The 14,035-nt window shown below is 39.2% G+C and overlaps 1 protein-coding gene across 1 annotated transcript; it reads left to right on the top strand.

Annotated features, from left to right (window-relative positions):
• Window positions 1-270: 270 nt before the first annotated feature.
• Window positions 271-13,724, top strand: LOC6560469. The gene is made up of 8 exons (XM_001986308.2): window positions 271-958; window positions 2,542-2,758; window positions 9,673-9,918; window positions 9,991-11,905; window positions 11,972-12,070; window positions 12,133-12,382; window positions 12,450-12,538; window positions 12,604-13,724. Exons 2-8 carry the CDS (start codon window positions 2,593-2,595, stop codon window positions 12,824-12,826), a joined length of 2,988 nt encoding a protein of 995 aa, XP_001986344.1. The 5' UTR covers window positions 271-958; window positions 2,542-2,592; the 3' UTR covers window positions 12,827-13,724.
• The last annotated feature ends 311 nt before the right edge of the window (window positions 13,725-14,035 follow it).

The following is a 14,035-nucleotide window of genomic DNA, read 5'->3' as shown; positions in this document are numbered from 1 at the left end:
TATGCACGCATATATATATTTGAGGTGTCTTAATAAGTTTACCAATGTGTTGCATTTGCTTCTTACATTTGCTGCAGGAAAAAGCGCGCTTTTCGAATTCACTTTGTTTTTATTGTATCCAACTATTTACTCAAATTGGCACTGTTAACGTACATTATGTTCCGCGTCTGGTCACACGACACATTTAACAGAGCCCACTCACAGCTGTTATTACCATTCACACAAAAAAATGAAAGTAATCGATATCGATATCGGCATCGAAGGCACACCTGAAGTCGCGTTCGCGTTGTCATCATCGGTCCAAAAGAAAACCTCCTCCGTACACCAAATTGTGCCGTTTTTAACACACACGCAAACATTTGTTTTATTTCCATGCTTGAAATACACAACAAATTTGTTAAAATTCGTGTTACAGTTGTGCACACCTGTTGCGAGTGATACAAAATCTGTGCAACAAGTGGTCTCCAACTAGCTTTTAACACTACTCCAATAAAGTGCCTTACACACACACACACACACACATCGACGCGCGCACTCACACACAGACACTATTCTTACCACACGCACACAAGTGGATACGTAAGCAACAACAACAAGTTGTGGGCTTCAAGTCCAATCAGATAATTACGCCGAAAAATGCTAAGCGACGCAAACACGAAATTTAATTAAAACTCAAAATCTCTCCCAGTGAATGGCAATAAAACGATATACGATTGAGTGTGATAAATGCTGATCTAACTGTTAAAACTGCCAAAAATCCCTACCGCGAGGATTCGTATCGTGTTTCTGTATATGTGATAAAGGAGAGATAGAGCGAGAGAGAAGAGAGAGACAGCCTGTGTACGTGTGAGTGCCTTTACAGCAACAACAACAAGTAAAAGAAGAAGCAGAGCAATAATATACAAATATAAAAAACAAGTGTATTTTAAATATAGATATACAAAGTTCACATAAGCAGGTAATTACGCTTTACATGTGCCTATAAAAACCCAACACGCATACATATGTAATTATTCATATACATATTTATATATGCATTAAAAATGCTCATTTCTTGCAGTGACTTTTTTTGTTGTTTTTGCTTTTACTTTTTGCATCGCACACATTTGCTTATATATATATGTATGTGTGTGTGTGCGCGTTTTCTCTGCGATTGTTGAATATTTGGTTTGCTATTTTCTTTTCATTATCGTCATTTCTCACTGTGTGTGCCCTGTGTGCTCTTTTATTATTATTGTTTTTACTTTTTCGTCATCATCAGTTTTGCACTTGTTTCTATCTATGCTGCTATCTCTTTTTTACCTCAAGCGAAAATAGCACGAATGCCAACAGCGGAGTCTAATAAGAAATTTGTATCGTTCTTGTCTTGTTTGCCTAGCAATACATGCATAAAAGCCGCCGCTGCTCACACTCATAGCTGTTCGCACATATACACATGCATATAATGAACTGGCCAATAAATGCCGCCTGCTTTGGAATGTTCGCTGTTGTTGTTGTTCCCGTTCTCAATACATTTTGTATTAGGTTTAGTGTATGTGGCCGTCGTCAACGGGTTTTCGGTTTGGTTATCACGATGAATTTCAATAAACAAACTGCTGCAGGCTTTTTTTTGTATATTTGTTGTTTCCGTTGCTTGCTTCTCCGTCCACCTTTTCTCTGTGTGTCAATCACCTGTTTTTTCTTGCACACATCGCCAGGCAAAACAGCGAATTCGCCGTGACTTTTTGTCCTGCTCTTCTTCTACCTCAAATAACAGCTGTTGCTCTCTGTTTACTTTTCTCTTTACACACAGCTGCAAACGGACAGCATACGGCTGTTAAGCTGAGTTCAGGACCTGAAATGGTTTTTATTAAATTATTTTAGTATTATTAATACATAAATAGACAACAAAAATATGAAAAAATAGTTTAGGTCGGTGTTTTTACAATTCTAAAAATCCAAGCAGTTTTAATTTGATTAAATATGTAACTTTGAACATGTTTTTCAATACCTCGCCTCCCATTTTGTATTTGGGAACCACTGTTAGTTAACATAAGCGTTGGCAACAACAGGGTGCTGTTATCGTTGTTCGTCAGTTGCTTTTCAACTTTCATGCAAGACGCAAGGATATGCGCATGGATAATAGCCACAGAGCCACAAACACGTTGCAACCACACAGCAACAACATTTACGTAGCGGCTTCTTAATAATTTAAGGCCAAAAACCGACGTGCAGGTTGAGTTTTATGACTTTGAGCGCTGAGTGCAAGTCGACGCAGCAAATGGAATAGAGACATAGAAAAAATGTAAGAAAAAGGTCGTACAAAAAAAAAAAAGACAAAAAAAGCAACTAGAATGCAATAACATAAAAGCCCAAGCTGGCTAAGTGGAATAGTGGAAGTGTATTAAATAAATAAAGACAGACTAAACATACCTATATATGTATTTGTGTGTGTGCTAGTGTGTGTGTGTATGTTATGTTCATTGCATAAGTATTGAAATTAACATAGAGCTGGCTGCTAAGTTTAACCTTCGAATGCTTATTGCTTAATGCTCATTGCAGTTAACGGTAACGGAGAATATCCACAGAAGACAGGATTAAAGAGCTTGCAAAATGGAATCCATGGAATATGAAATGGCACGCAACATGACGCTGCTGTTCTTCCTGGAACGACTGCTGGACAAGGGTGAACCACGCACCGTGCACGATCTATCCTGTCAGTTTGGCAACAAGGAGTTCACCAAGGAAATGCGACAAATTGCCGGCGGCAGTCAGTCCGGTATGTATTTAAATAGACGTATTGCAATCCAAAATCCATTTCATTTTCTCTCCCTCTCTTTTTCGGATCGTAATCCGAAACTGGTACAGTGAAAACTAATACTGAGCAAATCGACTTGTACTTTTACACCTGCTCGGGCTCATTGTTGTTTTCCGCTCCCAGTATTGTTTTTATTGTTGTTGTTGTTGTATTTGTGTTTCTTTGCTTGAGTTGTCCAAGTGCACATGTCACTGCCGCTTCCCAGTCACAGCCACAGTGTCGGGCAAGCAATTGAAGTTGCTGCTGCAACCGCAAAAAAAAACAAAAAACAAAAAATCGAGTGCATGTTGCACGACTTGAAAGATATCCTGTTACCAATGAAAATTGAAAAACAAACGATTTATATAAAGTCGCTGCTTGCTCTTCAAATGCAAGAAATTATATATTTATTGTAAAGAATTCCAGGAGCAGGAGCAAGATTTGAAAAACTAATAGTTTGCTTCATTCATGCATTCGTAAGAAAAATATCATAGAGGAGCCAGTATCTTTTTCTTGGAACTCATCAGGACTCAACTCGTCAGACAAGTGTACATCATAAATTGACGCGACTAGCTTTTAATTTGTCTGGGTTCATGAGGCTTCCACTTGAGTAGAACAGGGTATGCAACCTCGAATCGCGTTGCTTTTGTCAGGGTTTTTCTTAAGGCAATCGATAATACACGTGTTTTTCTTGTTGCTTGTGGCGCTCGAAGAAGGAGGCACAAACACAAAACTAGATTTTCCCCATAAAAAACATGAAAAACAGTCGTTGTCAACAATAGGAAAACAGCCCGACAACAATTCGATACGCATAAACACAAGTTCATCATCAAGATGCGGGTATTTTAAAAATAGCAATCCACAAAAACTCCTCGAAAAAACACTTTAAAAATAAACTCAGTCTGTGCAGTGCAGTGCAATGCACCTTCTAATATTGAAAATACCTCGCAATAGCTCCAGCAATTCATTGGCATCTCATTAGAAACTCGAAATGAAGTAATTTGTACAACATTTTTTTAGTTTTGTTTGCTTTATTTTGAAATGAATATCAACGATTAAAACTACATTAAACTGAATTTGTCTTGAACATAATTTTTATAGGAAAACAGATTATTTATTTATATTGCTTTGCTGTATATTCTGCTGGGGATGGGGAGGCAGTGGCACAAACGTGCCTCAACCATTGAATAAACATTAATTTGCCCCTTAAAGGGTGGGGTGGACATGTCAAAGAAATTTATTTGTCGATCTTTGAAGAGAATTATTGGAAAATATACATTTAAAATTTGACAAATCGATTTCCTAGTTTGGAGAGTCTATCTACAAAATTGTAGAAGCTATGCGATTTTATCAAATTGCCTTATCAGGATTATGAAGCGAATATGATGTTGCCAATCGATAAATAATTAATCGAGGTTTTAATCGATAATTAAGTGCGATTACTGGTTATTTATTCCAGCTTTAAAATTGTGGAAGAGATGTATTTATGTCAATTTCCTACTATATCCTCGATATCAGAATTTAAGAAAAGAAAGAAAATGTCAACAAACATGAAAATATTGCTTCAGCTTTGCCAAGATCGATTTGATTGCTTCTAATTTGGTTCTTGTTGTAATAAGTGGGAATTGAATAAGCTAATTGCTCCAAGCCACTGTATAATCGCATTTTCATAGTTGAGCTGTTGTTAAATTTGGCATGCCACATTCTTCACACTTTGTGGTTACGCTAATTGCACCCGTCAACAGCGAATGCAACAAATGCATTTAGCAAGCACTTATCGCACTTAAAATACATCTGTCTTTAAATCGCGACGAGCAAAACCAATGCAAACAATTTATTAAACCATCAACAAACAACCAGCCAGCAAGAGGCACACCTAAATCAAGTCTGATAGAAAATATGTGTGGCAGGCACGCAAAACAGTAACTATTTTGAATGTAGATGTGTTCATATCTTCATGTTATAAATAGAACTGAATCAACGTTAAATCGAACAAATACTAGTCGAAGACTAAGCGCTGAACCAGCTTCCGCTGTAAACAATTCCCCAGCTCAAGCCAGCTTCGAGCCTGCTCCCAAGACAAGATAAGACCAACGGCTCAAGCTCGACATGGCCATCCTATAAACATATTTTATGGGACACCTTTTTGTTTTTGGCCAACGCATTTTGCTTATGTCGCTAAGGGCATACTGTTGGCCAACACTGTTTAGATATATATATATATATATGTGTATACCTTTGATATTTTCATAATACCCGGCTAAAACCCCGAATCCAAACGACGATGATGATGAGGGTAAATTTGCCTTTCTTGTTTCGTTTTGCAAATAGAAAAGTGTCGATTACGTGACAGAAATGTTCAATTGAATTTCAAATATTATGGCACACTATTCAACAGTGGAAGAGGGCGGGGAAAAGGGGGCGTGCTGCCCATTTGTTGCTTCAATAATGCATGTGTGTAGGTGTAGATTCGTAAAGTTCTCGATTCCCCAGCGATTGATGAGGGTTTTGTGCAAGCAAGCAACAAGAAAACATTTACAAAATTAATGTCACAAGCAATTTTGTGGCAAACTCTCTTCAAAGCGTGTTGAAAGAAGTATACAGAACTCATGCTGTTGTCATAATTTCGAAGCTTTAAGGCCATTAACCATTAAAACTGATAATGAGTTGAGCAAACAGTTGCCAAAACTTTTGCGTGCCCATTTCACTGCTAATTTGACAAGCGATCGCCAAAAAATATATATATGAAATGAAAACCAGTTTTGCATGCATTTCGTACAAATCATTTGGCCAAACATAATCGAGCCATTTACTGTTTGCTGACGCTGCCGATGTCGTTGTCAATGTCGATGCGGCACACACAATATGATTGTTGCACACACACACACACAAAACAAACATATTCCAATAAAGGCATCCCTGTGAAACACGAAATGAGTTTTATTGTTTTTGCGTAATCGATTGCCAAAGCGAAGGTGCAACGCATTTGTCGACGTGAGACAGATTAACGAGAGGGTGGCTCAATGAGTATGCAGTTGACTGGCAAACATATAAAATAGTACACAAAAGCATAGACTTGTCTCTTTAAAGAACATCTAGACTAGTTAGAATCAGTGGCATCAATCCTTAAATCCTTAAAGCACATTAAAGCGGCTTGTGTCGCCTTAGCCAGCAGTAGCTGTAGTATCCAAGGGAAACATCGATGGCATAAAAGCCCTCAACCCGAATATAGATTCTTGAATTCGTACAAGAAACTAGGTCGCACTGCATGTAGCCAGCCCCCCACTAATAATAATAATAATAATAATGTATCACTGGCATTTATGGCTTCTCAACTAATCCATACTCTGCTCATTTTAGATTTTTTTCTATGAAGAAATTTTAAATATATATTTTATTTGAATTTTTGTTTGAATATTCATGAAAATTCAAATGTATTTTTAAATTTTAAATTTTGTTTGCTAACATTAAGTAAATAAATAAATATTATATATTATTTGGTGGTGTCTTTTTTGATAATATATAAATAGATAATTTTCGAGTCTTTAATCGTTTCTATATGTAAATGAAACTACGCTTTTAGCTGCTGTTGCAAAATGCTCGATGTTCGTTAAATAATCGAAAGTCAAGTTGCAGCATGTTTAGATATGTTCCGCTTAGCCGTTACATATTTCACTCTTGACTTGTGCCTCGTTTTGGGAGGGAGGGGGGCATGTGGCAGACGCAGGACATACAATAAATTTAACGATTTTATGCCGGCAGCAGTCGGTTGGCCCATTTGAAATCCTTTAGCACCCTTGCTTATTTTGGCATTGCGTGTCGGCAATGTGCGTCTGACTTCTGACTTGGCTTGGCTTGAGTTGAGTTGATTTCTGTTGCTGTTGCTGTTGCTTGTTGTTGCCTGCCAGCTGCCAAGGCTTTTGGTTATTGTTAGCTTATGCGTTTAAATGCGGGGGGAAATGGAAGTGGAAATGGAAATGGAGTTGGAGATGGCACTGGCTTCAGCTCAACATTGATTTTTGTGTTTTTTTTCATTAACTGGCAACTGGAATTTGGTATTTATTAGTGGCGCCTTTTGCGCTTAATGAGTCAACTTAGTCTCAACTAATAGGCTTATAATGAAGTCATATTTTCACTCGGATATTTAATATTCAATATGCTAGGAAACATCAACGAAATGAACTTCACTCTACAGAGAGAGAGAGAGACAGGGAGAGAGAGAGAGGAGTTTTCCCATACGGTCTTAGCCATAAAATCTTGAGTTTATAGCCACATAACCCTTTTACCTGGCTGGCTAAGACACTTGCCTCTGAATTTATAACATTTTCCGTCCTTTTGCGGGGATCGGTCTGGGGTTACATTTCAATAAGCAAACATAAACATGAATATAGATATGCATATATTTATAGAAAATGTTCTCGGTGCATTTGAAAATTGCCCACAAAATTGTGCCCAATATGTGCGGCGAGTGACCGTAAAATGTGCCACCAACGAGCAACCAGCAACGAGCAACCAGCTCGAGCACCTGCTCCTCCGGGGGCGGCTTGCCCCGTTTTGCCCCACTTGCCACCGCCCACCGCACAGCCCTTGCCAAACAATTTTTGTTTGTCGGCCAAGAAATGCCGCAACACAAACAGTCAAATATTGTCTTGGCTATAACAAATACTGGCGGGCTTATCGACAAGTATTTAAGACTATTTAACCATTTTTAGTGATTGATGATAAGTCGAAGACGAGTTCTTGTGTGTTGAACTTTGAAAAAGTTATTCTAAAGACACTTATCAGTTAATTATGTTCCTCAAAAATAGATAAAAAATCATTGAGATCGGTTAACTATATCATATAACTGCCGTAGATTGCTCAAAAGATGATTTCTTATTTAAAGAACTTGTTTTTCCAAGATATTACATGCACATTTAAAAATCATTTAAAATCAGACACAGAATGCAAAGAATACAGACAACCCTCGCCTGCCGTTGTACACATGTATGTAAGCCTGTAAGTATGCCTGTTTATACATGCTTTTATGTATATGCATACATTTACTACTCATGGATGTAGACTAGGTGAGTGCCCCTTCCGTTTCCGCTGAGGGGCGAGAGTTATTGCGGCAGATAAATAATAATCATGCACAGACAAGAGTTAGTCGTATTTTTTCTGCTTACAATTTGATGGGAAGATGTTTTAGCGTCTCAACTGTAAATTTCAATTTCAATTTGTGTAATGCCTGAGGATACATAAAAATTGAATTATATACCAGTTGCGCTTGGCCCATTTAGTGGACACATCATGTAAATCGATATTTATTGTGCACTTTCGAAGTCAACCCCCAAATCCACTTCTCTCCACATTTCCCTCATTTATCACTCTTGTGGCTCGTTGAGCACATGACACCAGTAGATTTGTTTAGCTCAGCATTTCTTGAGTAATCCTTGCGCAACGCTTGACAATTTTAAAGCACAATTCGATTATGCGAAGGGTCATTTACATTTACATCAAGCTCAGCCCTAAAAAAAACAAATGCAATTAGATTAATTTATTCGGTGATTTTGAGCAAAACATGTTACAAATACTAAAATTTGACAACAATAGCGCAGTGGCAACAATGACAAACCAGAGCAGTGGCTGCTGTTGCTTCTCGCGACACGCAACAACACTGAAATATAAAAAAAAAACACTTTCCCTGCTGCCCCACCACTTCCTGCCACTGCCTCTGCCCCAACGTTTCATCAGATGTTGCGCGCTTGTCGTGTCACGTCATATTACACAGACAATGGGCTGGCGCAGACAACGATGGAGTTCGCCCTCGCCAACCCTCTTCCATTCCGCCACTCCCCCACCGAGTTTACCCACCCACCTGGCAGTGGTGCCGCTTCCCTGGGCCGTTGACGGCAGTCAGTCAGCAACTATGACCTGATTTATCAAATAAATAGCTTGGCCTGAGTGCATTCACTTTTCATTTGGCTTGAGTTATACCCCAACTCTGCACTGTAAACAAATTTCGAGTGCATTGTGATAACTATGCATTGCTTGAGAAGATCTTTCAGCTGATTAATCAATATCATGTTGAGTATCTAACAAGCTTCAGCTTAAGTTGGCTAGAATGGGTATATAACAAGTAAAATATATGCATTCTTGATCAGCATAAGCATTTCAAATATGGAATATAAGTTCCCATATATCCCAGCTTTATTTCAGTTTATCGGTAATTGATTCGATTTATGAGTCAGTTTTCCAATTGGTTTCCAACTGATATATATTATACACTGCAATATAATTACTGAAATAAACAGTTTATATTTCATAAAGTTGACTTTTGTTTTAGTTTCACAATTCACTTTAATAACTAAAAAGGCAAAATGGCTTCAACTTCAACTGATTGTGTTGTTTGGTCTCAACTTTTGTTGTGTTGCCGAATAAATTGAAAATGAGCAACACACACCAACAATTATAGCACTGTGACTCACAAAAGGGTAACTGCCAGAGGAGTGGGTAATTCCTCCCCACTGACAACCCACCCAAAACTTTGGCTAACTTTGCAAATAAAGCCGAAACATATTCAACCGTCGGAGAGTAGAAATAAACATGGGACTACAATGAGGCTAATTATGGGAAGCCAGGCATATGTGGCAAACAGATTGCAAACTTGTACAATGCGCACTTTAAGGCCTAAGAAATTAATCAACTACTATTGCTCTATCTATATATATATATATATATATGTGTGTCTATGTCATTGTACAATGTGCATTAAGTACTTACTTTCCTCGCGCTTAGACAAAGCAGAAGACATTAGACAGTTTGAGGACTGGCGTATTAATTACGTTAACACTTTTATCGCATTACTGCATTAAGCGCTAATGGCTGCAACTAATTGTAATTGACATGCTTGGCAGGTCTGAAGAAATTTCTCGCCCAATACCCATCAATATTCCTGGTGGACGGTGATTATGTGCAGGTGAATGCCTATCAGCACAGCAGCTCGGATGATGGCAACAGCGGCGGCAAGCGGGATTATATCCAAGAGGCTAAAGACTACTTCAAGAACAAGATGCTCCAATATGGCGCCGCTGCCGAGGTGCCCGTTCGCAGTTTGCTCGGGCATCGGTCGCAGGCATCGCCACAAGTACGACACATATCAGGTGAGCGAATGACTTTATAATCTATTTAAGCATATCTATTATATATATATAAATATATATTGATTTTGACAGGCCAACACATCAAGGAGTTTACGGATTTTCTTATGAAGCACACGGACACGTTTAAGGTGACGGACGACTATGTGATGCTGGTGGGCAGTGAGAATATGACGGATCTGCCGGCCAGAGATCGCTTGCATTTGCCGCAATCGAACATCGATACGCGCGGCACGCAGCAAATGCTCGACTTTTTCGCACAGTGCATCGAGATGAAGGGGCCGTTGCTGGTGGATCAACTATTTCATTTGCTAACGCTCAACTTTCCCCAGGATCAATGGTTGCGCATGTTCAAAACGCCCGGCGATTTGAGTTCGTTTCTGAAGTTGTTCGGCGACTGCTTTCACATCCAGGCGAATCTAGTCACATTGCTGCAGAAGCCCAAGTTGAATGACTCGCACATCCAGCAGGCCCAGGCCCGTTCCCGCGAACAGTTCAATGCGCTCAACAACAATCAGAATCCACGCAAGGCGGATGCAAATGTGAGCGCTGTGCAGCAGCGCCTGCAATCGCCGGCGATGCGCAGCAATGGCTACAACAACAACAGCAGCAGCAACAATCATCTGAATAACAACAATAATACGATTAACAATAATATAGCGTCGCCGAACTTTAAGCTGAATGCACCCGTCTCGAATATGACGGGGGGCGGCGCTGGTGGTTTTGGCCAGGGTCAAAATAAATCGGAACCGAATTCGGGCTTTGATAGCTATGTGCCAATGTCGGAGCTAAAGCTGGAGAATCTCTGCGAGAATAACTATCCCAGCTCGACACTGTGCTATGGTCCCATTGGCACAATACCACAGCAGCCCCAACAACAACAACAGCCACAACAACAACAGCAACCATCGACGGCGCCCACGGAGCGTTTGAATAGTGTAAATCAAACACTGAAGCAGCGCATAAATACGCTGGTCATCCGAACTCTGGCTGAGAATCTGGAGAAAGACAAACAAACGTTGGCCAATCAAAACTCACACGCAAGTCCCGTGCACGGCAGCAACAGCAAAGCGACAGCTGGTGGTGCAACAGCAACAGCAGCCGGTGTTGCAGCGACAACAACGACAACAGCACAGAACAATGCCAATTCGAATGCCGCAACTAGTCATAGTTATTTTGTGGGCGACACGTGGAAAATCAAAGTACTGCAAAATACCACCGTCATTGCGAATGTGAAGCATTCCACATTTGTCACCGAGGCGCTGCTCGACTTGGCCAAAGATGAGAGCAATATTGCTGTATCGCTAGACTGTGAGGGCATCAATTTGGGTGTCAAGGGCGAGATAACGCTCATCGAGATTGGCACGGCGCGTGGCGAGGCGTTCCTCTTCGATGTGCAAACCTGCCCGGCCATGGTGAGCGATGGTGGCCTGAAGACGCTACTCGAACACGATCAGGTCATCAAAGTCATACACGACTGTCGCAATGATGCCGTCAATCTGTATCAACAGTTTGGCATATTGTTGCGCAACGTATTCGATACGCAGGCGGCACATGCCATCCTGCAGTATCAGGAGAATGGCAAACAGGTGTACAAGGCCAAATATATATCGCTGAACTCGCTGTGCGAGCAATACAATGCACCCTGTAATCCCATCAAGGATCAACTGAAGCAAATCTATCGACGTGATCAAAAGTTCTGGGCCAAAAGGCCGCTCACTCGCGAAATGATGCTGTATGCGGCCGGTGATGTGCTCGTCCTCATACACGATCAACTCTTTGGCAATCTGGCGCAACAGATTAAGCCCGAGAATCGTGTCCTATTCTCCGAACTGTGCACCGAGCAAATACTCATGCAAATCAAACCCAACGAGGTTAAGATACGAAAGAAGCAGCGAAAGGTTAGCACCGAGGTGTCCGATCTCAAGCAGAAACTGGCGCAGACCAGCAAAAGTATTGTGCTCTCCAATCGCGAGATACGATTATTACGGTGAGTGGTATTACTACCAACCATATGGATATATATATATTATATTAAAACATGATTTGGTTGCAGTTACATGGACTTGACGGAGGACGAGAAGGAGCGCCTAAAGGGCTATTACAAAGTGGCCAAAAAGCTAGAGAAAATGGAATCTGCTGGCAATCCCAACAAGTTCGTAAATTACACTTGTAAAATTGATGCGAGTATTAATTGAAATTCGTTTGCACTTGCAGAGATCAAAGCGATTCTGAGGATGAGGGAGAACCGAATGAGAATGACTTCTTCCCCAGCTTAGATTCGGTGCCGTCGGACAATTCGCTGTCGGGCACATTCTCGCCACGTTTCAGCTCTGAGCCGCCCAGTCTGACTGAATCAATGCAAATGCTGGAGGAGATACTGCAAAACAAATCGATGGATCGATTAGCACGCATTGATAAGCTCGAGGCCATATTGACGACAGCAACAACATTGCCATGCGATCAGGTTAGTTTAATACAGCTAGCTGCAAAATAGAGTATGTCTTGGTAATTGTTTGGCTCCTCTTTTGCAGATTATTACTTCCAATGCAATGCAGGAGCAATTGGGCTCCACCATAGCGACCACTGAAAATCTGCAAATCATTCGCGAGAAGACTAGAAAGTATGCATGAGAACAACGACTGCTGACGTTATTAAAAACTAATAAATAATTTTTCCAAATTTCAGTATGAAGAACTGTAATTGCCATGGGGAGCGCAGCATAACACCCATTCTGAGATCGGCGAATGACAAGCGAGTAGTCAAACTTGTGGATGCCGAGTCGCAGACGCTCAGCACCGGTGACGTTGTCATCACCAAGATCTTTTTCCAGGATGAACACGAGCGTGCCAAGGATGCGGTGTTGACAAACAGCAATACCAATTCACCGAAGCGTGTCGCTTCAACTTGAAACAATTTTTACGAAATGATTCCTAGCAAGCAAAGTGCAGACATTATATGTATTATTTTTTATTACCATAATGAGAGACTCTATTTGAAAAGAAAAAAACAAAACAAAAGACGGAGTTCTCTACTCTATTAAATATGCAATAATTTTTCTATCCAATTGAGAAGCAATATATTTTGTGCCTAAATGTTGAACATTGCAATAATAATACATGCTATATAGTATATTATTTACTACTACTTCGACTACTTCAGTTGTGTTAACATATATATATATATATATATATATATATATATGTATGTATTTTGGGTTTTTGCTCACTCATTAAACAAATTGACCATTTTATTTTTAACCAAAAATTATAACTCCGAATCACACTTTTCTCATCGTGAGATGATTTAGAGCATGTGTTGTATTCTCTGATTATCTAGCAATTTTTGTTAAAGCCTACAATTTAATCGTATATGAAAACTCAGCGGATCAATCGCTTAAAATATATTTGTATTAAATATTGACTTTAAAAAATGCAATGCTTTTTATTTGAGTTGTGAACAAAAAGCAAGTCTTATTGCACGACGTGTTGGACCAATCTGTGTAAAATCGAAGAAAGGGTTTTATGTTTAAAGATATAGCAATTTTGTAGAGGTTTCCAATAAAAATCCTTGTCGCCATTTCAACACGAAAATTTGTATTTTAACCATAATACTTACAATCGAACACGTTTATTCAAATTAATTTTAGTTTAACCCCAATTATATAAATCAAAATTAACAAAATGCATAGTCAACATAAGTAAATGATATTATATTGTAAAGAGAACTTATTGAAATTGTATGATTATTAAAAAAAAAAAAACTAATTAAAGAAAAAATAAAACTTGTATATACACATGTAACAAAAAGGCTGTGTAAAACCAAACTCATCAACAATCAAGCTGGGTAAGACTGATATCTGGTTAGAAGGACATCTACATTGAAATGTTAGTTTCCCATTAAGTATTATTGAATATTTTCACGAGTTTGCGGTTTTTGTTTTTTTTTTATTTAACACCAAACATCAAGAGGCTTAAAACATTGAAAAGTTTGTGCATAAGTAATAGTTAGTTCTTGTAAACATTTATAAATATATATATTTAAATGTATGTACAAATATTGTATGAGTATTTGGAATAATTTCCATATACTTGTAATCGTCAAGTGCTTGAATGTATAC

The sequence above is a fragment of the Drosophila grimshawi genome, unplaced genomic scaffold (assembly GCF_018153295.1).
Source record: "Drosophila grimshawi isolate 15287-2541.00 unplaced genomic scaffold, ASM1815329v1 contig_1367, whole genome shotgun sequence".
Classification (NCBI taxonomy): domain Eukaryota; kingdom Metazoa; phylum Arthropoda; class Insecta; order Diptera; family Drosophilidae; genus Drosophila; species Drosophila grimshawi.
Note: the sequence above shows the minus strand (reverse complement) of the source record. Positions and strands in the feature narration are given on the sequence as shown.